Source organism: Dipodomys spectabilis, unplaced genomic scaffold, assembly GCF_019054845.1.
Source record: "Dipodomys spectabilis isolate Male_0828 unplaced genomic scaffold, ASM1905484v1 ptg000815l, whole genome shotgun sequence".
In the NCBI taxonomy this organism is placed as follows: domain Eukaryota; kingdom Metazoa; phylum Chordata; class Mammalia; order Rodentia; family Heteromyidae; genus Dipodomys; species Dipodomys spectabilis.
In genome coordinates, this window is record NW_024871492.1 from 89,522 (window position 1) to 114,770 (window position 25,249).

Genomic DNA, 25,249 nt, shown 5'->3' on the forward strand with positions numbered 1-25,249 from the left:
ATCTGAGGATCCCAGTTCGAAGCCAGCCCAGGCAGCGAAGTCAGTGAGACTTTGGTCTCCAATGTACCACCAGAGAACCAGAAATGGAGCCGTGGCTCAAGTGGTAGAGCGCCAGCCTTGAGTGAAAGAGCTCAGGGACAGCGCCCAGGCCCTGAGTTCAAGCCCCACAATGGACTAAAACGAAGCATACATGTAAGTTACTGGTGACCCTCTTTCATGCATTTAGCATACAAAGGAAACAGACATTGTATGTTCTTTTCTTGTTTGGTTGTTTGTTTAGTGCCAGATCTTGGGTTTGAACTCAGGGCCTCGGTGCTATTCTTGAGCTTTTCTTGCTCAAGGCTGGTGCTCTACTGCTTGAGCCACGGCTCCGCTTTTGGTTTGTGTCGGTGGTTCATTGGAGATGAGAGCCACACAGACATTCCCACCCCAGCTGATTTCAAACTAAGATCCTCCGATCTCGGCCTCCTGGGTAGCAGGGATTACAGGCGTGAGCCACCGACACCTGGTATATTAATCATGACGGAAAAAATAAGTAGCCACAGGAAAAGTTCATTCTGCTTAAAATCACCATTTTACAACAACCTCCAATCTTGCTCGTAATCTCTCTTCCTGATGCCAAAACGCCCTGGACAGACCAGAGTTACAGATAATAAACTGAAGCTTATTTTCAATCACAAAATGGCCATTCAACAAACGTCCTCCATTTTTTTTTTTTTTTAGACAGAGAATAAATCCCAGTGCAGTAATTTACGAGAAGAAGGAACGACGTGTCCTTTTCCTTCTTTTTAGTGATCTCTTTATTTTGGCTGCCGGTCCTGGGGCTTGAACTCAGGGCCTGGGGCGCTGTCCCTGGGCTTTTACGCTCAAGGCTGGCGCTCTACCGTGTGAGCCACAGCGCTGCTTTTTAGCTTTTTTGGCTGGTTCACTGGAGAGAGAGAGTCTCGCAGACTTTCTTGCTCAGGCTGGCTTTGGACGGGGATCCTCCGATCTCAGCCTCTCGAGTAGCTGGGATGGCAGGCGGGAGCTACTGTTGTGCATCGCATTATTATTTCTTCCTTCGAGGCCCATTGCTGGGCGGGAACGGTGACCTAATATTGACGCGGTCTCTCTCTGCTTCCTCCTCCTCGTTGTACCTCTCATCCTCCTCGTCTTCCTCTTCGGCCTCACTGCTGACCGGGCTCGAGGCCTGGGAAGCGGATGGGGAAGGTGGTACCGAGGGAGGTCTGGGGAATTTAAATCCTTCCATCTGTCCAAGACAAAAACAACACACTATGTTGCAATGATTCAACACACACACACACACACACACACACACACAGCAAGGTATGCACACTGGGTTTGAAAAGAAAAGTAACTGGGCGTGGTGGCTGCGGCCTGTCATCCCGGCGGCTCAGGAGGCTGAGATCAGAGGATCGCACTTGGAGGCTGACTTTTTTTTTTTTTTTTTAATCTCCAAGGAACCTCCAGAAACATAAGTCGAAATGGAGCTGTGGCTCAAGTGGCAGAGCACCACAGCCGGGGGCTGGCTGAACCAAAGGCTGTCTGCTTTCTCTAGTGCCTTTTGCTTCTTCGACAATGCACAATGGTCTGAACGCCTTTTGCTGCTTCTGGGTTGCAAGGCCTGACTGGAACTTGCCCCCAATGAGAAATCTCCTTTTGCAAGCACACGGAGAACGCAGTGGACGGTTACCGCTGGCGGTGACGTGGGTTCCATTTGGAACTGCTCAGGAAATGCCCTGCTTAAGGCCAGGTACCGTGCGTGCTGGTAATACTGTGGAGAGAAAGGAAAGCCAGGGGTTAAAAGGCCATCCGGGTATTTCCATAGCTGAGTTCCTTCCTTCCGTATGTGAGGATTTACTCTCCCCAGTCTCAAAGAAATACATCTATTTTTTGGGGGAGGAGGGTCAGTCATGGGGCTTGAACTCAGGGCCTGGGTGCTGTCCCTGAGTTCTTCAGCTCAAGGCTGGTGCTCTACCACTTGGGCCACAGCACCACTTCCGGTTTTCTGGTGGTTCCTTAGAGATGAGAGTCTCAGGGACTTTCCTGCCCCGGCTGGCCTCCAACCACAATCCTCAGATCTCAGCCTCCTGAGTAGCTGGGATGACAGACAGGAGCCACCAGCGCCCGGTTAAGATACATCAATAAAAAAATTTGTTTTGAACTGAGGCATACAAATAAAACTCACGGGCGCGAGTGGAATCCATGTCACATTTTAGGATAAAACAAGCAAGAGTTTTACTCCTGATAGCCAGGCACCCGTGGCTCCTGCCTGTCATCCCAGCTACTCAGGAGGCTGAGATCTGAGGATCACGGTTCACAGCCAGCCCAGGACAGTCTCCATGAGACTCTGATCTCCAATGAACCACCAGAAAATCAGACATGGAACTGTGGCCCAAGTGGTAGAGCGCCAGTCTTGAGCGAAAGAGCTCAGGGACAGCGCCCAGGCCCTGAGTTCAAGACCCCGGAAAGGGAGGAAGGAAGGAAGGAAGGAAGGACAGCATCTGAAGATACCACTGAGATTTTCAACTTGACAGATGAAGGAACAGAAGCCGCGCTTGAGCCCAGTGAGATATATATATATATATATATATATATATATATATATATATATATATATATATATACATATCATATATATTTATACATATAAATGTACACATATTCTATACATATATGTATATATACATATATTTATATATAAATACACATATATATTTATACGTGTATGTATATGTACATTTTTTTTGTCAGTCATGGGTCTTGAACTCTGGGCCTGGGCGCTGTCCTTGTGCTCTTCAGCTCAAGGCTGGTGCTCTACCACTTGACCCACAGCACCACTTCCAGTTTTCTAGTGGTTCACTGGAGATCAGAGTCTCATGGACTTTCCCGCCCGGGCTGGCTTTGAACCTCAATCCTCAGATCTCAGCCTCCTGAGTAGCTGGGATGACAGGCGGGAGCCATCGTCGCCCGGCTACATATATATTATTATACATAAATACACACATCTTTTTATACATATATATGTATATATATATATATATGGAAATTCACATGTATATTTGTATACATATATAAAGATACACATATATTTTAAACATATATGTGTATATACACCCAGATTTATATATGAATACACATATGTAATTTATACCTGTATGTGTATATATATATATAATTATATATAAACATATACATATATATGTATATATGTGTCTGTGTGTCTGTGTGTATATATGTGCATATATGTGTATATGTCTGTGTGTCTGTGTCTGTGTGTCTGTGTGTCTGTGTCTGTCTGTCCTGCCCCGGGCCGGCTCACCCTGCCCAGGTGTCTCCAGTGCAGCAGGTCGCTCAGCCTCTCCGTGCGGTTTCTCTGCATGATGCGCTGCCGCTTGGACTGTTTGCAGAACCCGTAGAGAAACTGGGTGAGCTGGTTGCAGGACTCGTCCGGGGAGCGGAAGCGCCGGTCCACGATGTAGATGCCTGGAGGGGCGGAGGCCGTCAGGCCGCACCTGCGCACACCTGTGCACACCTGCGCACACACCTGTGCACACCTGCACACAGCTGCATACACCTGTGCACACCTGCACGCACCTGCACACAGCCTCACACACACCTGCACACAGCTGCACACAGCTGCATACACCTGTGCACACCTGCACGCACCTGCACGCACCTGCATGCACCTGCACCCTGCACACACCTGCACACAGCCTCACACACACCTGCACACACCTGCACACAGCTGCATACACCTGTGCACACCTGCATGCACCTGCACGCACCTGCACACACCTGCGCACACCTGCACACACCCGTGTGCACCTGCACACAGCTGAACGCACCTGCGTGCACTTGCACACACCTGCACACAGCCTCACACACACCTGCACACAGCTGCACGCACCTGCGTGCACTTGCACACACCTGCACATAGCTGCACATACCCGCACATTGCTGCACATACCCGCACGCACCTGCACACAGCTGCACACACCCGCACGCACCCGCACGCACCTTCACGCACCCGCGTGCATCTGCACACACCTGCACACAGCCGCACCCACCTGCACGCACCTGTGCACACCCGCACACACCTGCACACAGCCGCACGCACCTGCGCACACCCGCACACACCCGCATGCAGCATCCCGCGCTGCGTCTCCGCGGTCGGTCCCCACCGGCTCCCCCCACTGCTGCTCTCGCCTTGTTGAAACCCATCACCCTCCCTCCCCCCTCCTCTCCCCTCCTCCCCCCCAGCAAAGCCAGCCGAGAGCTGGTCCCTGGCCGCAGACCGCATCATCTCGGGCAACGCTCAGCCTGGCCGGGTACTGCAGCGCACGCCTGCAGTCTCAGCTTCTCAGGCCGGAGGCTGGGACGGGACGAGGTGGTTCAAAGCCAGCCTGAGGCGGGGGAAAAGCCCCCGGGACGCTTTCTTTACCAGGAACCAGCGAAATCTGGAGTGGAGCTGTGGCTCAAGGGGCAGAGCGCCAGCCAGGCCTGAGCCCAGAAGCTGGGGGTCAGCTCTCCCGGGACCTGGAGTCCAAGCCTGAGGATCAGCATGGAGAGACGGACAGACAGACAGACAGACCCCCCTCCATGGGATGTTCACTAACCAGATTCTCCTGGTAGGCCCTGAGTACCATTGTGTTTTCTAGCACTCTCCCTGAGATTTGTTTTTCCACTCAAGACCGCTTGAGCCACAGCGCCACGTCCGGCTTTTTGCTGGTGCGTTGGAGATCAGAGTCTCACAGACTTTCCTGCCCGGGCTGGCCTCCGACTGCGATCCTCAGCACTCAGCCTCCTGAGCAGCTGGGATGGCAGGCAGGAGCCCCCGGCGCAGGGCTCGGTTGGGTCTGCTGGGCTGCACGCCTCCGCTGAGCTCTGGGGACAGGCTCTGGGTGGCAGGCTTCCGTGTGGTGTGAGGCCCGGTGTCCCCGACAACACTGACGGGTGACAGATCTCACCGTAGGCAGCCGGGTCGGCCACGTGCTCCTGAATGAAGCAGCCGAAGCCGGAGAGGTTGGTGGTCACGCTGGGAATGCCCATCACCGTGCACTCGGCTGCAGCAAACAGAGAGGCTCAGCGTCAGAGCAGCACCCCAAACCCCCGTGCAGCCCCAGACGCCCCCCCAAGCATTCGTGCTCAAGGCGGGCGCTCTACCACTTGAGCCACAGCGCCACGTCCGGTTTTCTGGTGGTTCCTTGGAGATCAGAGTCTCACGGACTTTCCTGCCCAGGCTGGCTTTGAACTGGGATCCTCAGATCTCAGCCTCCTGAGTCGCTGGGATGACAGGCGGGAGCCACGGCACCCGGCTATTGTGTTAATTTTTACCTAGAATGCTTTCAGCCAGGCACAGTAGCGCATGCCTGTCATCGAGCCACTCAGGAGGCCAAGATGAGGAGGATCCTGGTTCAAGGCCAGCCTACAGAAAACGAACGTTGGAGAGACATCCCTCCCCACCCCCATCTCCGCCAGTGTCAAGCCGGCCTGGAGGCCACCAGCCTGTCACCCTCACCGGGAGAGACGCCGGAAGAGGAGGTTCACAGTCTGGGTCAGTCCAGGCGAGAGCACACGAGATCTCTCATGGGAGAAATGACCGCACAACGAGGCATGGCTCTAGCGATAACACACCGAGCGCGCGTGCGCGAGGCCCTGAGCTCAAAGCTTAGTACTGACAGACAGACAGACAGACAGATAGACAGAGAAGTAGGTGAGTAGATAGATGAATAGATAGATGAAGAGACAGAAGGAAGGAAGAGAGGGAGGAGGGAGAGGGAAGGAAGGAAGGAAGGAAGGAAGGAAGAAAGGAAGGAAGGAAGGAAGGAAAGGAGGGAGGGAGGAAGGAAGGAAGGAAGGAAGGAAGGAAGGAAGGAAGGAAGGAGGGAAGGAAGGGGGAGGGAGGAAGGAAGGAAGGAGGGAAGGAAGGAAGGAAGAAAGGAAGGGAGGGGGAGGGAGGGAGGGAGGGAGGGAGGGAAGAGAGGAGGGAAGGAAGGAAGGAAGGAAGGAAAGAAGGAAGGAAGGAAGGAAGGAAGGAAGGAAGGAAGGAAGGAAGGAAGGAAGGAAGGAAGGGGGAAGGGAGGGAAGAGAGGAGGGAAGGAGAGAAGGAAGGAAGGAAGAGGGGAGGGAGGGAGGGAGGGAGAGAGGGAGGAAGGGAGGGAGGGAGGGAGGGAGCAAGAGAAATCAAACTAACAAATCAAAGCCCCGGCCACCTTCGCTTGATGCTCCTGCGCCCAGGAGCACACACAGGTCTAGAACGTTCCAGGCAGGCACGTACCGGGAGTGTACCCCCAGGGCTCGTAGTAGGAGGGGAACACCCCCAGATGGCAGCCCCGCACAAACTCCTCGTAGTCCATGGGCAGCAAGGGGCTGGTGGAAGACAGGAACTCGGGGTGCAGAATCACCTAGAGGAATGGCCCGGTGAGGGGGGGCTGGGAGGGCGGGAACGCGCCCCCCCCCCAGGATTTGCTGCCTGACATCCCACAGCAGTGTGGGAAGAGGGAGGGACAGACAGAGGGACAAACCCTCCCCTCCCCCGCCCCTCCCTTGGAGATCTGAGTTCCCCGGTTCAAAGCCGACCCCGGGCGAACAACTCTCAGCAAAAAGCAGGCAGGGAAGCCGAGGCTCGAGTGGCAGGGCCCGACAAAGCTAAAGCAGAAAGAGTAAGGCCCTGGCTTCAAACTAACACGGACGCAGGGAAGTAGGTACATGGACAGACAGATGGAAGGACAGACAGATGGACAGGTAGACCATGGATGGATGGATAGACTAGGTAGATTCGTTCCAGGCAGGTGTGGATAGATGATAGATAGATGATCCATAGATAGAGTAGACAGAGAGGTAATTAGATTAGATGGAATGGGTAGATATAAAAAATATACTGGTAGAATAGGGAGATAAATAACGATAGATTAGATCGATCGATTGATCAATAGATAGACAGGTAGACAGACAGAGATAGATGGATAGATAGACAAGTAGATAGATAAATAGGTAGACGGATAGACAGACAGATGGACAGGCAGACAGATATAGATAGATAGATAGATAGACAGACAGACAGGTAGATCAACACACACAGAGAGAGAGAGGTAGATAGATAGATCCTCAGACAGGTAGGTAGGTAGATAGATAGATAATAGATAGATAGACAGATAGGGAGGTAGATAGATAGATCAACAGACAGGTAGATAGACAGATGGACAGGGAGGCAGACAGACAGACAGACAGATAGTAGACAGACAGACAGGCAGATAGATCCACAGACAGGTAGATAGAAAAACAGATGGGCAGACAAACAGACAGATAGACAGATTGGCACACAGACAGACAGACAGACAGATAGATTGACAGGTAGATAGGGAGGCAAGCAGGCAGGCAGACAGACAGACAGATAGACAGATAGATAGCTAGATAGACAGACAGGTAGATAGATCCACACAGACAGACAGTCAGGCAGGTAGATCCACAGACAGGTAGATAGATAAACAGATGGGCAGACAGACAGATTGACACACAGACTGACAGACAGACTGACAGGTAGATTCGTTTTAGGCTGTGTGGACAGATGGCAGACGGTAGATGACACACAGAACAGAGATGATTGAACGGGAGACAAACAAGCTGGAGGAGAAGGCGAACAAATACGATGGAATGGGGAGAGAGTGAGGCGAACAATGACCAGCAGATAGATGGATGGACGGACGGTTGGCTGGCAGACAGACGGACACGGGTGGAAGGCGTTGTAACCCAGGCCAGGCCCCGAGGCTTCCGCAATGGATTCGCAGTCAGTGCCGCTCGAGCCCGCGCAGGGCTGGGAAAGGGCCGTGGCCAGTGTGAGCAGGACGTGCAAGGCGTGCGGGGAGCCCCGCTTCCAGGCGTGCGAATGGACGCGCCACGTCTCCTGTGCGTGCCCGGGACTCAGGCCGGGCAGCTGCGGCGTGAGCGGCGCTAGTGTGCACATGGGGTTGTGCTGTGCGTGCATTCGCTGTGTGCACTGCGCGTGTGCGTGGTAGCACGGTGCAGGTGTGCGGTTGCACTGCGTGTGCACACGGTTGCCCTGTGCGTGTGCGGTTGCACGATGCGTTGCACGGTGCTTGTGCACAGTTGCATGGTGCGTGTGCAGTTTCACGGTGCGTGTGCGATTGCATGGTGCGTGTGCACATGGTTGCCCTGTGCGTGTGCGGTTTGCACGGTGCGTGTGCCCATGGTTGCACGGTGCGTGTGTGCGGTTGCACACTGCGTTGCACGGTTGCACGGTGCGTGTGCACACTGCTGCAGGGTGCGTGTGTGTGGTTGCACACTGCGTTGCACGGTTGCACGGTGCGTGTGCACACGGTTGCCCTGTGCGTGTGCGGTTGCACGGTGCGTGTGCCCATGGTTGCACGGTGCGTGTGTGCGGTTGCACACTGCGTTGCACGGTTGCACGGTGCGTGTGCACACTGCTGCAGGGTGCGTGTGTGTGGTTGCACTGCGTGTGCACGGCACGTTGCACGGCGCGCGTGCACACTGCTTGCAGGTGCGCGGTCGCACTGCGTGGCACGGTCGCACGGCGCGTGCTGGCGGGGGCCGCGCTCACCTTCACGCGGTCGGCGCGGTGGTTGAAGAGGCCGAGCCTGCGGATGGTGCTGAGGATGGGGTCCGAGGCGTCGTCCATCATGTTGTGCGTGGTCACCGGCGGCAGGGACTGGCGCTGGGGGGGGGGGGGGGCAGGAGGGGCTGGGGCCACGGCGCAGGCGCGGGGAGCGCACGGCGCAGGCGCAGGGGAGCACAATGCGCAGGCGCGGGGAGTGCAGGGCGCAGGCGGAGCGCACGGCGCAGGCACGTGGTGTGCAGGGCGCAGGCGCGGGGAGTGCAGTGCGCAGGCGCGGGGAAGCACAAGGCCCAAGCACTGAGCGCAGGACGCAGGCGCGGGGAGTGCAGGGCGCAGGCGCAGAGCCTCCCGCGGGCCTTTCCTCCCCCAGGGCAAACGCCAGCTACTAAGCAAAACGGCTGAGCAAGAGCGCGAGGCCCGAGTTCAAGTCCAGCACCAGCCGCAGAAGAATCATTACCATAGAATTATGCAATTACAATATATGATTATATATATAATTATAAACGCACAAAATACATTATATATAATTATATCATTATAAACATATATAATACAGTGTATAATAACATATAAAGATGTATAATATAAATGTATATTGTTTGATAGATAAAATAATAATATATAGATTATAGTAATATTTATCATTATTATTTAGGCCCACACCCATTTCATACACATTCTATGTCTTTGGAACAATCTAGAAGATTTGCTTGATTACAATGTACACGGTTTTGTTATTGTTGTTTTCCAACAAGATATATGAGCTCAACACACACTCTGTCGAGAGACGCAAAGACAGGTGTGAAGACACAGTTAAACGCAGCCCGATGGGGGCTGGGCAGGTGGCTCCGTGGTAGAGCGCTCGCCTCGCAGGCATGAGGCCCTGGGTTCGAGTCCTCAGCCCCACACACACAGAAAAAGCCAGAAGTGGCGCTGTGGCTCAAGTGGTAGCTCACCAGCCTTGAGCTAAAGAGCTGAGGGACAGCGCCCAGGCCCAGAGTTCAAGGCCCAGGACTGGCAAAATAAATAAGTAATAAATAAATAAAAGCAGCCCAGAAAAACTTCCCTTTCCAGAAAGAACCAAGCTGCTGGGGTGACTCTGTGAGATCTTATTGTTTTCTCTCCAACCTAAAAGTGCTTTGGTTTATGTCTCTGTCTCTGTCTCTGTCTGTCTGTCTCTGTCTGTCTGTCTGTCTGTCTGTCTCTCTGTGTCTGTCTCTCACCTGAGTTGAAAAGATGGCCCTTTTCATGATGGTCAGGTCATCTCGATCCAAAATGGTCTCCATATCAGGAATCTCTCCTCTACAATTAAACAAAAACGCCCCCGAGCGGCTGGTACTAAGGCCATGCTTGCCTGGTGCTGCACATGTGTTCTAGAGTTCACATCTTCAAAGATAAACCGTGCTAGAATGTAAAATCATTACTACACTGTGGGGGGTGGGGGGGTTCACGCCTGTCATCCCAGACACTCAGGAGGCTGAGACCTGACGATCGCGGGTTCAAGGCCAACCCCGGCAGCCAAGTCCCTAAGATTCCCGTCTCCAGTGAATCACAGAAAGAGCCAAAAAGTGGCGCTGTGGCTCAAGTGGTAGAGTGCCGGCCTTGAGCCAAAGAAGCTCAGGGACAGCGCCCAGGCCCTGAGTTCAAGCCCCAGGACCAGCCGAATCATAACAATAGTAATGATAATAACTGTTGAAAGTAAGGCGATATTATTTAAGGTACTGGTGACGATGTGGATGTAGATTGAATGCACGCTGCCCGAGCAGCACAGCACTGCCAATAACCATGCATTTGGCCTCCAGCATCTCCCCTGGCTGCAGATTCATGCATGCACCGGTGGTGAGCCGGCGGCCGCTGACCTTGAACCCGCCCCAGAGGGAGCGGAGGACCAAGCCCGGCATGCCCCGAGCACTCACCTCAGCAGCGCGTCGTACAGCTTCTTTCCAAACTTCTCCTTCATGGTGTGCGCCGTGTCCCTGTGGCAAATTTACAACAATCATAAAAAATCCTAGGGCTGCGCCCGGTTGCATACGCCTGTAGTCCCGGCCACCCCGGAGTTCTGGGGAGAGACCCTACCCGAAGAACACATTAAAGAGCGACAGAATGGGAGGTGGGCAGGGCGAAGGTCCTGAGTTCAATTCCCACCAAGAGTTTAAAAAAAAAACACACACACAAAAAAGATGGAAAGATGCCAGGCGCTGGTGGCTCCTGCCTGTCATCCCAGCTACTCAGGAGGCTGAGATCTGAGGATCGTGGTTCAAAGCCAGCCTGGGCAGGAAAGTCCGTGAGACTCTGATCTCCCATGAACCACCAGAAAACCGGAAGTAGAGCTGTGGCTCAAGTGGTAGAGCGCCAGCCTTGAGTGAAAGAGCTCAGGGACGGCGCCCAGGCCCTGAGTTCAAAGGATTTATGGTAGAAACAATCCTGAGACAAACAACAACGGTCAAGGAGAGAGATCACAGATGGTGCAACTTCAAGACGAACAGCCTCGTGTTGAGAACGCAGCGCGAGCCAAGGCCCTGAGTTCAATCCCCCGCCCTGCAAGAAAACAAGCCAACCAGAAAACCCCTTTGCATTTGTGTTTGCCAGTCCTGGGGCTTGAACTCAGAGCCTGGGCGCTGTTCCTGAGCTGCTTTTTGCTCAAGGCTGGCGCTCTACCACCTGATCCACAGCACCACTCCTGGCTTTTTCTGTGAATGTGGTACTGAGCACTCAAACCCAGGGCCTCAGGCATGCAAGGTGAGCGCTCTACCACTGAGCCACCTGCCCAGCCCCTTTCCCTTTGCATTTCTCCCAGTAGAATGTTCTAGATGTGTTGAGATTACCATAGCTGCTTCCTCACGGCTTGTCCTCTTAGTGTCTCCACGTTGAAGTTGTTGGTCTTGGCGGGCATGATGAAGAACACCACGACTGTGACGTTGCTTTTATGCAGCTGAAGAGAGACCAGAAACTCAACAGAGACGAAGATAAATGCACGCGTCACCCCAGGACTTTTATTTGTTGGTTGTGGGGCTTGAACTCAGGGCTTGGGCGCTGTTCCTGAGCTCTTCAGCTCAAGGCTGGTGCTCTACCACCTGAGCCACAGCACCACTTCTGGCTTTCTTTTGGTGGATCATTGGAGATCAGAGTCTCACAGACTTTCCTGCCCATGCTGGCTCCAACCACGATCCTCAGGTCTCAGCCTCCAGGGTAGCTGGGATGACAGGTGTAAGCGTGGGTGCCTGGAGTTTTTCTTACCTTGAGGAGAAAATTGAGCCTGGATAAAGATTCTAGCAAGATGTCGGCCCCTTTGTTGGAGAACTCGTACCGCCCGGCAATGAAGAGGAATAAAGTCTTCTCGAGATCGAAGTCCAGATGACTGAAACCAAGCAGGGCGATCATTTCCAATGCAAGGAACCAAACCCGGTGCATTTCCCGGGACAGTTCAACGTGAGCAGGGATCCTAGCAAGTCCTGGTGTTCCTTCCTTTCTTGAAAGATCTGGAAAACTATCACCTGATGATTCTTGTTTTCTAGATGTGGGTCCGTCCTGGGTCTTGAACTCAGGGCCTGGGCGCTGTCCCTGAGCTCTTTCATTCATGGCTGGTGCTCTACCCCTTGAATCACAGCACCACTTCTGGCTTGTTGGTGGTTCATTGGAGATCAGAGTCTCACGGACTTTCCTGCCCGGGCTGGCTTTGAACTGTGATCCTCAGATCTCAGCCTCCTGAGCAGCTGGGATGACAGGTGGGAGCTACTGGTGCCTGGTTATACTTTCTTTTTCTTCATGACCTTTTGTTTTTTTGGTCGGTCGTGGGGCTTGAACTCTGGGCCTGGGCGCTGTCCCCGAGCTCTTCAGCTCAAGGCAGGCGCTCTACCACTTGAGCCACAGCACCACTTCTGGCTTTTTCTGCTTATGGGGTGCTGAGGCATCGAACCCAGGGCCTCGTGCATGCAAGGCGGGTGCTCTACCACTGAGCCACCTGCCCAGCCCTCGTGATTATGTTTTTAAGTAGAGGAGAACCTACCCATAGAAATGACCTCGCACGAAGTCTTGGATCCGGGCCTTGTACATGGCGTGTAGGTTTTGAAACTCGTGCACGGCTGAAAACCTCTTCACACTCAAGCCATTGGGCGTCACTACGTCTGTAAAGAGCAGAGCCAAACCAGGAACATTCTCCTGTGTGTGTGTGGGGGGGGGGAGGGGGTGAGATCTGGGGATCAGGGTTCAAAGCCAGCCGGGCAGGAAAGTCCGTGAGACTGTGATCTCCCATGAACCACCAGCAAACCGGACGTGGCGCCGTGGCTCAGATGGTAGAGCACCAGCCTGGAGTGAAGGAGCTCAGGGACGGCGCCCAGGCCCCGAGTTCAAGTCCCACCACAGACACACAAGGAAAGTGACAGTGGATGTTGGATGGTCACGCAGATCGCAGAGACGGGCGGCACAAAACGAGGGGCGAGCCGTACCCGGCTTCCGCTTCAGGATGTGCTCGGCCTCGGTGGCGGTGATGTCGGACACGGTGGTGAAGACGTGGGCGCAGTGGACGGAGGCCCGCTCGATGCAGTACCGGTGGTAGATCTGCCTCTCCCCGGCCTCCTTGTCCACGTCGAACTGCGGGAACACGCGCGCGCGTGCGTGCGTGCGTCATTCCCGGGCCCTGGGCCCCGCCAGGCTCCGCCCGGGGACAACCCCTCCCCACCCCCCCCCATCCCCCCTCCCCGCACCGGCCCTCAGAAGGTTCCAGAGCCCAGCTGAACCCTGGTGGCCGGCCCTTCACCCAGGACAGCAAACGCCAGCGCGTCCCTGGCCCCGCCCAAGCCCCGCCCCTCACAGGCCCCGCCCAGCCCAATCCAAGCCCCGCCCCTCCCAGGCCCCGCCCCGACCAACCCCATCCAGGCCCCGCCCCTTCCAGGCCCCGCCCCCGGCCAGCCCCATCCAGGCCCCAGCCCCGCCCCCCGCCAAGGCCCCGCCCCTCACAGGCCCTGGCCCCCCTCCGCCCACCCTCCCCCAGGCCCCGCCCCTCACAAGCCCCGCCCCACACAGGCCCCGCCCCCGGTCATCCCCATCCAGGCCCCAGCCCCGCCCCGGCCAGCCCCATCCAGAGCCCAGCCCTGCCCAGGCCCCGCCCCGCCCAGGCCCCGCCCCGCCCGGGCCCCGCCCCTCCCGGGCCCCGCCCCTCCCGGGCCCCGCCCCTCCCGGGCCCCGCCCCTCCCGGGCCCCGGCCCCAGCCGCACCTGGCGCAGGCGGTTGTAGAAGTCGGCGCTGGCGGCGCACAGGTGCCGGCCCAGCAGCGTGGCGTGCGTGGTGAACACCGAGCCCAGCCGCAGCCGCCGCGCGCGGCAGAGCACCAGCCCCGCGCCCGCCTGCCACTCGTGGAAGTGCGCCACGACGGGGCGGGCCGCGCGCTCCGTCACCTGCGGGGGGGGGGGCGGGTGGAGAGAGGAGAGGATGAAGGGAGGGAAGGAGGGAGGAAGTGGAAGGGGCTGCTGTCTGCTCCCCTCCGCCACGGCCACGCCCCCGGCTCTCCGGCCCCGCCCCAGGCCCCGCCTCCGCTCCCCCGCCTCGGCCCCGCCCCCCTGCGCGCAGCCGACCTCCTGCAGGAACCAGGCGGTGAGCGAGCCGAAGATGAGCACGTCGCCCGCCCCGGCCCCGCCCCCGCCCCGCCCCGGCCCCGCCCCCGCCCCGCCCCCTGTGCGCGCGCAGCCGACCTCCTGCAGGAACCAGGCGGTGAGCGAGCCGAAGATGAGCACGTCGCCCGCCCCGGCCCCGCCCCCGCCCCGCCCCGGCCCCGCCCCCGCCCCGGCCCCGCCCCCGGCCCCGCCCCCGGCCCCGCCCCCGCCCCGCCCCCTGTGCGCGCGCAGCCGACCTCCTGCAGGAACCAGGCGGTGAGCGAGCCGAAGATGAGCACGTCGCCCGCCTCGGCGTCGTGCTGCGGGAGCCCCACGCCGCACGCCTCCCACAGGTCGCCGCGCCAGCGGTCCAGGTTCCAGGCGGACGAGCCCAGGTCGAAGAGCACCACGCACGGGCTGCCCTCCACCAGCCAGCGGCCGAAGCGCACCTGCGGGCCGCGCGGGGGTGAGGGGGCCGAAGCCGCTCCAGCTCCCCCGGCTCCCACCTCCCTCCACCCCCACCCTCCCCCACGTCCCCCCTCCCCCCCTCCCCCCCTCCCCCACATCCCCCTCCCCCCACCCCCACCCTCCCCCACATCCCCCTCCCACCCCACCCTCCCCCACATCCCCCCTCCCTCCCACCCCCACCCTCCCCCACATCCCCCCTCCCTCCACCCCCACCCTCCCCCACATCCCCCCTCCCTCCACCCCCACCTCCCCCACATCCCCCCTCCTCCACCCCCACCTCCCCCACATCCCCCCTCCCTCCACCCCCACCCTCCCCCACGTCCCCCCTCCCTCCCACCCCCCCCTCCCCCACATCCCCCTCCCTCCCACCCTCCCCCACATCCCCCCTCCCTCCCACCCTCCCCCACATCCCCCCTCCCTCCCACCCCCACCCTCCCCCACATCCCCCCTCCCTCCACACCCACCCTCCCCCACATCCCCCCTCCCCCCCTCCCCCCCTCCCCCACATCCCCCTCCCCCCACCCCCACCCTCCCCCACATCCCCCTCCCACCCCACCCTCCCCCACATCCCCCCTCCCTCCACCCCCACCCTCCCCCACATCCCCCCTCCCCCCCTCCCCCCCTCCCCCACATCCCCCTCCCCCCACCCCCACCCTCCCCCACATCCCCCTCCCACCCCACCCTCCCCCACATCCCCCCTCCCTCCCACCCCCACCCTCCCCCACATCCCCCCTCCCTCCACCCCCACCCTCCCCCACATCCCCCCTCCCTCCACCCCCACCTCCCCCACATCCCCCCTCCCTCCACCCCCACCTCCCCCACATCCCCCCTCCCTCCACCCCCACCCTCCCCCACGTCCCCCCTCCCTCCACCCCCACCCTCCCCCACGTCCCCCCTCCCTCCCACCCCCACCCTCCCCCACATCCCCCCTCCCCCCCTCCCCCCCTCCCCCACATCCCCCTCCCTCCCACCCTCCCCCACATCCCCCCTCCCTCCCACCCTCCCCCACATCCCCCCTCCCTCCACCCCCACCTCCCCCACATCCCCCCTACCCCCCTCCCCCACCTCCCCCACATCCCCCCTCCCTCCACCCCCACCCTCCCCCACATCCCCCTCCCTCCACCCCCACCTCCCCCACATCCCCCCTACCCCCCTACCCCACCCTCCCCCCACATCCCCCTCCCTCCACCCCCACCCTCCCCCACATCCCCCTCCCCCCCTCCCCCACCCTCCCCCCTCCCTCCACCCCCACCCTCCCCCACGTCCCCCCTCCCTCCCACCCCCACCCTCCCCCACATCCCCCCTCCCCCCCTCCCCCACCTCCCCCACACCCCCCCTCCCTCCACCCCCACCCTCCCCCACATCCCCCCTCCCTCCACCCCCACCCTCCCCCACATCCCCCCTCCCTCCCTCCCCCACCTCCCCCACATCCCCCCTCCCTCCACCCCCACCTCCCCCCTCCCTCCACCCCCACCCTCCCCCACATCCCCCCTCCCCCCCTCCCCCACCTCCCCCACATCCCCCCTCCCTCCACCCCCACCCTCCCCCACATCCCCCCTCCCTCCACCCCCACCCTCCCCCACATCCCCCCTCCCACCCCTCACCTCCCCCACATCACCCTCCCACCCACCCCCCACCCTCCCCCACACCCCCTCCCACCCCTCACCTCCCCCACATCACCCTCCCACCCACCCCCCACCCTCCCCCACATCCCCCCTCCCTCCCACCCCCCACCCTCCCCCACATCCCCCTCCCTCCCACCCCCCACCCTCCCCCACATCCCCCCTCCCTCCCACCCCCCACCCTCCCCCACATCCCCCCTCCCACCCCTCACCTCCCCCACATCCCCCCTCCCTCCCACCCCCCACCCTCCCCCACATCCCCCCTCCCTCCCACCCCCCACCCTCCCCCACATCCCCCCTCCCTCCCACCCCCCACCCTCCCCCACACCCCCTCCCACCCCTCACCTCCCCCACATCCCCCCTCCCTCCCACCCCCCACCCTCCCCCACATCCCCCCTCCCTCCCACCCCCCACCCTCCCCCACATCCCCCCTCCCACCCCTCCCCCACCTCCGCTGACACCGAGCTCAGGTCAACAACAACAACAATAATAATAAAATACAAGCACCGACTGAGCCAGCAGGGCGGACGCACAGGAACCCGCTACCCAGGAAGAGTCTGGTGGGCCGGGAGATTCACACACACACACACACACACAGCTGCACACACCTACACACCCCTGTACACACCTGCACACACACACCTATACACACACACCCAGCTGGGCGATTCACACACACACACACGCCTACACACCCCTATACACACCTGCACACACACACACACCTACACACACCCAGCTGGGAGATTCACACACACACACACCTACACACCCCTATACACACCTGCACACACACACACACCCTACACACACACCCAGCTGGGAGATTCACACACACACACACCCAGCTGGGCGATTCACACACACACACACACACCTACACACCCCTATACACACCTGCACACACACACACACCTACACACACACCCAGCTGGGAGATTCACACACACACACACCCAGCTGGGAGATTCACACACACACACATACACACCCCTATACACACCTGCACACACACACACACCTACACACACACACCCAGCTGGGCGATTCTCACACACACACACACCCAGCTGGGCGATTCACACACACACACACACACACACCTACACACCCCTATACACACCTGTGCACATTCACACACACCTACACACCCCCAGCTGGGAGATTCACACACACACACCCAGCTGGGAGGTTCACACACACACACCCAGCTGGGAGGTTCACACACACACACCCAGCTGGGCGATTCACACACACACACACCCAGCTGGGTGATTCACACACACACACCCAGCTGGGAGATTCACACACACACACACACCTACACACCCCTATACACACCTGTGCACATTCACACACACCTACACACCCCCAGCTGGGAGGTTCACACACACACACCCAGCTGGGAGGTTCACACACACACACCCAGCTGGGAGACTCACACACACACACACACCTACACACACAGGAGTCACACACCCACACAGCTAGGAGTCACACATACCCACACACACACCTATGAGATGCACACACAGCTGAGAGAGTCACAAAGACACACCCAGCTGGGAGATTCGCACACACACAGCTACGAGATTCACACCCACACGCCTACACACACACCCAGCTGGGAGATTCACACACACACAGCTACGAGATTCACACCCACACGCCTACACACACACCCAGCTGGGAGATTCACACACACCCAGCTGGGAGATTCACACACACTCAGCTAGGAGATTTACACACACATACACACCCAGCTGGGAGATTCACACACACACCCAGCTGGGAGATTCACACACACACCTACACACACAGACCCACACCCACACACCTACACACACACCCAGCTGGGAGATTCACACACCCCCAGCTAGGAGATTCACACACCCCCAGCTGGGAGAGTCACACACACACCCAGCTGGGAGAGTCACACACACACAGACACACACCAGCTAGTGTGCGCACAGCTCTGAGCGGTGATTGGATCCAGCGGGCGCTGACGTCCTGGGTGAATCCTTTCCCAGAGGGTCGGGCTTCCCGGAAGTGAGGCCTCACAGCAGGGCCTGGCCGTGGGCCTGCAGCCTCACTTTCAAGGGGCTATCTCAGCAGCCTAGGCCCTTTCTGTCCCCACACTGCCTGCCACCAGGCTATCCTACCCCGCCCGACCCTAAAAGCCATGGAGATCTCCCTGTGGCAGACTAAGCTCCCCCGCCCCAAGTCAGCCAGTCCTCCTTTGCCAATGGTTTCTCAAGGGTTGGTCAGGAGGCTGAGCTCTGAGGATCACAGTTCAAAGCCAGCCTGGATCTCCAGTGACCCTGTGGCTCAAGGTGTGGGAGCAGAGAAGCCCAAGCAGAGCAGGTCTTTCAGGCCTAGATTGGCCCTGGACTGCGATCCTCCTTGTGTCCCTTTCCCCCAAGGAGCCGGGGTGGTAGGTGTGTATCATCATACCCGGCCTGTCGTTTTGGGGGGGCTTTCTAGTCTCATCAGAGCCATGGGGTCTCACCAACTGCTTTTCTTTTGCCCCAGTGGGTACGGAGCTATGAAGTCTCTCGTGTCCATCTCCGGAGTCAGCTGGGATTACAGGCGGGAGCCACCACGCCCAGCTACTGTCTAACTCCTCCTGGACAGCTCTCCCCAGCTCTCCCCAGGTGGGTATGGGGGGGGATCCTTGAACCCGGTACCTGGCAGCCATGCTTGTTCATGGTCTCCACGGCTCCCCGGACCGCCTCGTTGAGGGGTTCACAGGCCTCGACCTGGGTCTTCATGTTGTGCTCAAAGTACGGGCCGATCAGGAAGTAATTCTCTCCCCACTCATCCGCCGTGGTCTTGGCCTTGGTCTGGATCACCGTGTAGATGCCACCCACTGCAACCAGGAGGGGAGAGTCAGGGATCCTGTGGCTTATTAAATCCCCTCCCCCCCCCCCAGGAACATTCTTATCCATCCAGCTCTGGCCGTCATAATGCTACGATAGATGTCTTTATACCTATGGTTTGGGGGTTGTTCTTTTTAATTTCCCCTCTGAGATATTTAGGGTTTGGGGGTTTTTGTGGGTTTGGTAGTACTAGAATTTGAACTCAGGGCCTGGGCACTGTCCCTGAGCTCTTTCCCTCAAGGCTGGCGCTCTACCACTTGAGCCACAGCGCCACTTCTGGCTTGCTGGTGGTTCATTGGAGAGAAGAGTCTTACGGACTTTCCTGCCCAGGCTGGCTTTGAACCGTGAGCCTCAGACTCAGCCTCCTGAGTCGCTGGGATGACAGGCGGGAGCCACCGGCGCCCGGCTTACTAACTTCTTGTAAATGATTTGTTTTTTGTCAGTTGTGGGCCTTGAACTCAGGGCCTGGGCACTGTCCCTGAACTTTTGTTGCTCAAGGCTAGCGCTCTACCACTTGAGCCACAGCGCCACTTCCGACTTTTTCTGTGTATGTGGCGCTGAGGAATCGAACCCAGGGCCTCATGCATGCTAGGTGAGCGCTCTACCACTGAGCCACCTGCCCAGCCCAGTTTATTTAACTCTTTAACTGTGCTTTAACTGGGTATAGGAAACACTAGTGCCAGGAAGGCTCACCAAACTTCTCTCTTGGCACAGTATGGCACCATTCCCACCTTCAGATTTGGTGTATAAACCAGAAAAGTCCACCAACACCTGTATTTTAAATCTATATATAAATGCAATTCTAGTCCAGTGCCCAGTGGCTCACACCTGTCATCCCAGCTACTCTGGAGGCTGAGATCTGAGGATCACAGTTCAAGGCCAGCCCGGGCAGGAAAGTCTGTGAGACACTCATCTCCAATGAACCACCAGAAAACCAGAAGTGACGCTGTGGCTCAAGTGGTAGAGCACCAGCCTGGAGTGAAAGAGCTCAGGGACAGTGCCCAGGCCCTGAGTTCAAGACCCACCACCGACAACAACAACAACCAGCAAAAGCCAGAGGTAGAGCTGTGGTTCTCAGGGAATGCCCTCCCCCTGAGAAGAAAAAGCCAAGTGAGTGCACATGGCCCTGAGTTCAAGTCCCAGCACAGAGAAATAAACACATGGACAAAGATAACCACTAATGCAAGTCTAGTCTCACGTGCGTGAGAAACGCTCAGTCAATATTAGGAGTGAGTTCCTGTTTTCCCGCAGGGTGGGCCCCGGAATTCCCACTTCACCTCCGCTTTCAAACACGGACTTTGTATTTACTGAGTCACGTTTTCCTGATACAACACGAGGCTGACGTCTACGGCCTTTCATAAGCAAGAAAAGACAGGCAAGCAGGCCCCCAGAGCAACAAGCGTTCAAAGCCGCAGTGTCCACTTACGGACAGTAACTCACGTTCGCTAAGCAGTACAGCATGGACAATGAACCAAGAGAAGGATTCTCTCTCTCTGTATCTTTCTCTCCCTCCAACTCCTTCCATTTCCTTCCATCTCTCTATCACCCTCTCCTCTCTCTCATTTTATACACTATATATGTTACATATACCTTACATGTATTATAGATTACATGCATAGAGTTGCATGTCACTATCCCTACATACACAATAGGAAACACACACATATGTTAGGGATATATATTAGGTATATATCTATAAGGTAGCTGATATATATTGCATATAATATATATTATTTATATATTATGAATACACAATATATTTGATATTATGTACACATATTTTTCCATGTGTTGCACAATATATAATTATATACATTCCATAATTTATTACATATATGTAATATATATTATATTATATTATACATATATAATATATATGTAGGACTATGTAGAATGGTTATATTATTACGCATTATCAATATATATTACATATGCAATGTAATAATATGCCCACATTGTTGTATTACATGACATATATTACATACATTATGTACCTAATCTATATGTAGAAATATATACTATTATACTATTATTATGTATCATTAATATGTTTTATAACATATATATTATGTAAGAATATATCCCATGCACATAGAGTTACATTTATATATACACATATAAGTATGGTACATATATCTATATATTGTGTACATATAATTACATATATTATCTATATTATATATACATAATACATATGTAGGAATAGATCCTAAATATATACAGGATATATATAATAGGATATATTCTAGTATATGTATATATGTGTGTGCATGTGTGTGTATACATGTATATATATACACATACACATATATAGGTATATATACATATATATACACACACACATATATAGCTGGGCTCCTGTAGCTCACTCCTGTAATCCCAGCTACTCAGGAGGCTGAGATCTAAGGATCTATGCTAACCTGGACAGGAACATCTGTGAGACTCCTATCTCTGATAAACTACTCAGAAAAAGTGGCTCTGTGGCTCAAGTGGTAAAGCGCTAGCCTTGAGCACAAAGAAGCTCAGGGACAGCGCCCAGGCCCTGAGTTCAAGCCACAGAACCAGCAAAACTAGATAAATAAAATAACAGGCATCACATTCACAAGCTGATTTGCAAAGCAGAGAAACATTACAAAATTAATTAAAATGTAGACGCATGCCCACATATTTCAAGCAACCACCAACGGCTGGTACATGGCTGGTACACCTCCTAATTGGCCGAGATCTCCCACAATAACATGCTTAAGCCTGGCACCAGTGGCTCCCGCCTGTCATCCCAGCTATTCAGAAGGCTGAGATCTAAGGATCCCGGCTCAAAGCCAGCCTGGGCAGGAAAGTCCATGAGACTCTTATCTCCAATGAACAACCAGAAAACCAGAAGTGGCACTGTGGCTCAAGTGGTAGAGCACCAGCCTTGAGCTGAAGAGCTCAGGGACAGCGCCCAGGCCCTGAGTTCAAGCCCCATGACCGACCAAAATAAGTAAATAAAGTGCTTAATGATGTTCTTCCGGCTGAGAAAAATGATGACACACATAAAAGTGTCATTTTTATTCTATATTTTCATCAGAGAGATTTCAATGTTTTTAAACCTTAAATTCATATTCCCTGAGATGAGTTACTATTTTAATTTGCTCCTAAAAAGCTGGTCTTGGGTCTTGAACTCCAGGCCTGGGCGCTGTCCCTGAGCTCTTTCATTCAAGGCTGGTGCTCTACCACTTGAGCCACAGCACCACTTGTGGTTTTCTGGGGGTTCATGGGAGATCAGAGTCTCATGGACTTTCCTGCCCAAGGCTGGCTTTGAACCACCATCCTCAGATCTCAGCCTCCTGAGTAGCCGGGATTACTTTCTTCTCCATAACACACAGGTCAGCCCCAGCAGCCAACTTACACCCCTGTAAGCTGTTTGAACCCTACCCTCACCCACCGGCGGGAAATCAGTCGCCTGTGGACTCCGAATCTGCCCAGGGCTGCGGCCTGACACCCGCACCTACCTTTATTCGTTACTTCCCAGGAGACTTCAAACAGCAGTAACTCCTCCACGGGCAGCTGGGGTAGCTCCCACTGAGGAAGCCCCCCCAGGGATGTCACAGAGAGGGACCGGCCACGGTGCATCTTCCTGTAGTCCCTTCTGAGAATGCTCTTTCCAACCGCCGCTGTCTGTCCCAACTCAGACACAAGAGAGTGCGGGCCGCTCTGTGCCTGCCTTTAGTCTCTTCTCTGGAGGACTGAACAGCACAATAAAAACTCATGTGCTTCCCCTCCTGCCCCCCTCAACTTCCCCCTCCTCCCCCCAAAAAATCTCCCCCCGGAAGGAAGACTTCACAGCCTTCTGTGGGTGTCTCTCTGGGGTGGAGAAGTAGAGAAAATGCTGTCTACTTATCATCCATCACAACCAATCCCTCCCGGGGAGAGTCCCGAAGTGAGATCCGGCGATTCACAGCCCGTCCTGGAACTAGTCAGAACGTGATACCCTTGTCCTTTTGAACAAACACCTACCGGATCACGCTGTGGACTTATTTCAACATTCCCACGGCCACGGGGCGCTCGATTCACCCCAGGAAGTTCGCCAAGGATTTTAGATCGATTCTACAGGCTGGGGGGGGGGGGGCGGTTTCTATCTTCCCCTGACGGTAGGTGTACGGTCTCCCATTTAGGTCTTTGCTTTCCCCCGCCTCTCCCCCCCCCCCCCCCGAAATTGAAAATGTATGAGTTAGGTACTAGTCGCTCACGCCTGTAATCCCAGCCACTCAGAAAGCTGAGCCCTGAAGATCACGGTTCAAAACCAGCCCAGGCAGGAAAGTCTATGAGATTCTTATTTCCAATCAACCAGCAAAAAGCCAGATGTAGAACTGTGTGTGGCTCAAGTCGTGGCGTGCCAGCTAAGAGAAAGCGCCAGACCCTGAGTTCCAGCCCCAGGATTGGAAAAAAGAAAAGGAAAAAAGAAAAGAAAGAAGAAAAAGAAATTTATATGAGGCCAGGCACCAGTGGCTCACGCCTGTAATCCCAGCTACTCAGGAGGCTGAGATCTGAGGATCAAGGCTTCCGTGAGACTCTGATCTCCCATGAACCACCAGAAAACTGGAAGTGGTGCTGTTGTGGCTCAAGTGGTAAAGCGCCAGCCTTGAGCATAAAAGCTGAGGGACAGCGCCCAGGCCCTGAGTTCAAGCTCTAGGATGAGCACAAAAAAAAGGAAAAGAAGGAAGGAAGGAGGGATGGAAGGAAGAAGGAAAAAAAGAGGAAGGTAGGAAAGGAAGAAAGACCTTAAAAAATGTGAATCCACACGAGTTAGTATGCTTGCTTCAGTCCCTTAACATTTTTACTCTTATCTTTATCTATAAATATAATAAGTCCAATGCCGTAACTAGCTACCATGCATTTGAATTTTGTTTTTTGTCGGGCATGGGACTTGAACTCGGGGCCTGGGCGCTGTCCCTCAGCTCTTCAGCTCAAGGCTGGTGCTCTACCACTTGAGCCACAGCGCCACTTCTGGTTTTCTGGTGGTTCATTGGAGATCAGAGTCTCAGGGACTTTCCTGCCCGGGCTGGCCTTGAACCTCGATCCTCAGATCTCAGCCTCCAGAGTCGCTGGGATGACAGGCAGGAGCCACCGGCGCCCGGCTCCATGCATTTGAATTTCGAGCACCAAGGCATCTGGCTGGTCATGAAGTACAGCAAGGGGAGACCATATTGTTCAGATGGCTGTCTCTTTAAGGAAATGCTTTATCTGTTTTGACTTGACCTTGGCAGGCTCTGTAAACACACATTCCCAGAGAAGCACACAGCTGGTCACGTGGCCGAGGACACAAGGACAGAGGGACAGAGAGGACAGCATTCCTGATCTACAAGCTTGAGATTCGCTCTGCCAGCCCTCCACGCGCCACACGAGAGCCGGCTCACGTTGCCAACACAGACCGTTAAGATTGATTGAGGTTGGCACTGGTGGCTCCCGCCTGTCATCCCAGCGACTCAGGAGGCTGAGATCTGAGGATCACGGTTCAAAGCCAGCCTGGGCAAGAAAGTCCGTGAGACTCTGATCTCCAAGGAACTACCAGAAAACCAGAAGTGGCGCTGTGGTAGAGTGCCAGCCTTGTGGGGAAAAAGCTAAGCAACCCTTTGGGGCCCTGAGTTCAAGTCTCAGTACAGGCACGCGCGCACACACACACACACACACACACACACACACACACACACACGTGACAATAATGTACTTATTCCGGAAAAGAACACGGTGGTTGAAAGCAGGAATTTAGAAGCCGGGAGGAAGGCCCAAGTTCTAGCCTCAGGGTACCTTTTGCCTCAGTTTCCCCATCTGCAAATGGGAATATACATCTTTGGTGCAAATGGCTTTTTTTTCCTTGCCAGTTCTGGGTCTTGAACTCGGGGCCTGGGAGCTGTCCCTGAGCTTCTTTTGCTCAAGGCTGGCGCTCTACCACTTGAACCACAGCGCCACTCCCGGCTTTTTGGTGGTCCCTTGGAGATGTCATAGACTTTTCCTGCCTGGGCTGGCTTTGAACCCCGATCCTCCGATCTCAGCCTCCTGAGTAGCTGGGATGACAGGCGGGAGCCACTGGGCCCGGCTCCCAGAGCACACGTGCGT

At 56.0% G+C, this 25,249-nt stretch overlaps 1 protein-coding gene across 1 annotated transcript; it reads right to left on the reverse strand.

The window, feature by feature from the left end:
• Nucleotides 1-1,020: 1,020 nt before the first annotated feature.
• Nucleotides 1,021-22,765, reverse strand: Gys2 (glycogen synthase 2). Its single transcript, XM_042673385.1, has 16 exons — nucleotides 22,645-22,765; nucleotides 18,962-19,143; nucleotides 14,442-14,633; nucleotides 13,810-13,989; nucleotides 13,042-13,186; nucleotides 12,603-12,720; nucleotides 11,834-11,954; nucleotides 11,422-11,528; nucleotides 10,513-10,572; nucleotides 9,820-9,898; nucleotides 8,582-8,695; nucleotides 6,281-6,407; nucleotides 4,971-5,066; nucleotides 3,323-3,486; nucleotides 1,694-1,774; nucleotides 1,021-1,249 (listed from the first exon to the last, which is right to left on the reverse strand). The coding sequence occupies exons 1-16, from the start codon at nucleotides 22,763-22,765 to the stop codon at nucleotides 1,049-1,051; spliced, it is 2,088 nt and encodes a 695-aa protein (XP_042529319.1). The 3' UTR covers nucleotides 1,021-1,048.
• Between the last annotated feature and the right edge of the window lie 2,484 nt (nucleotides 22,766-25,249).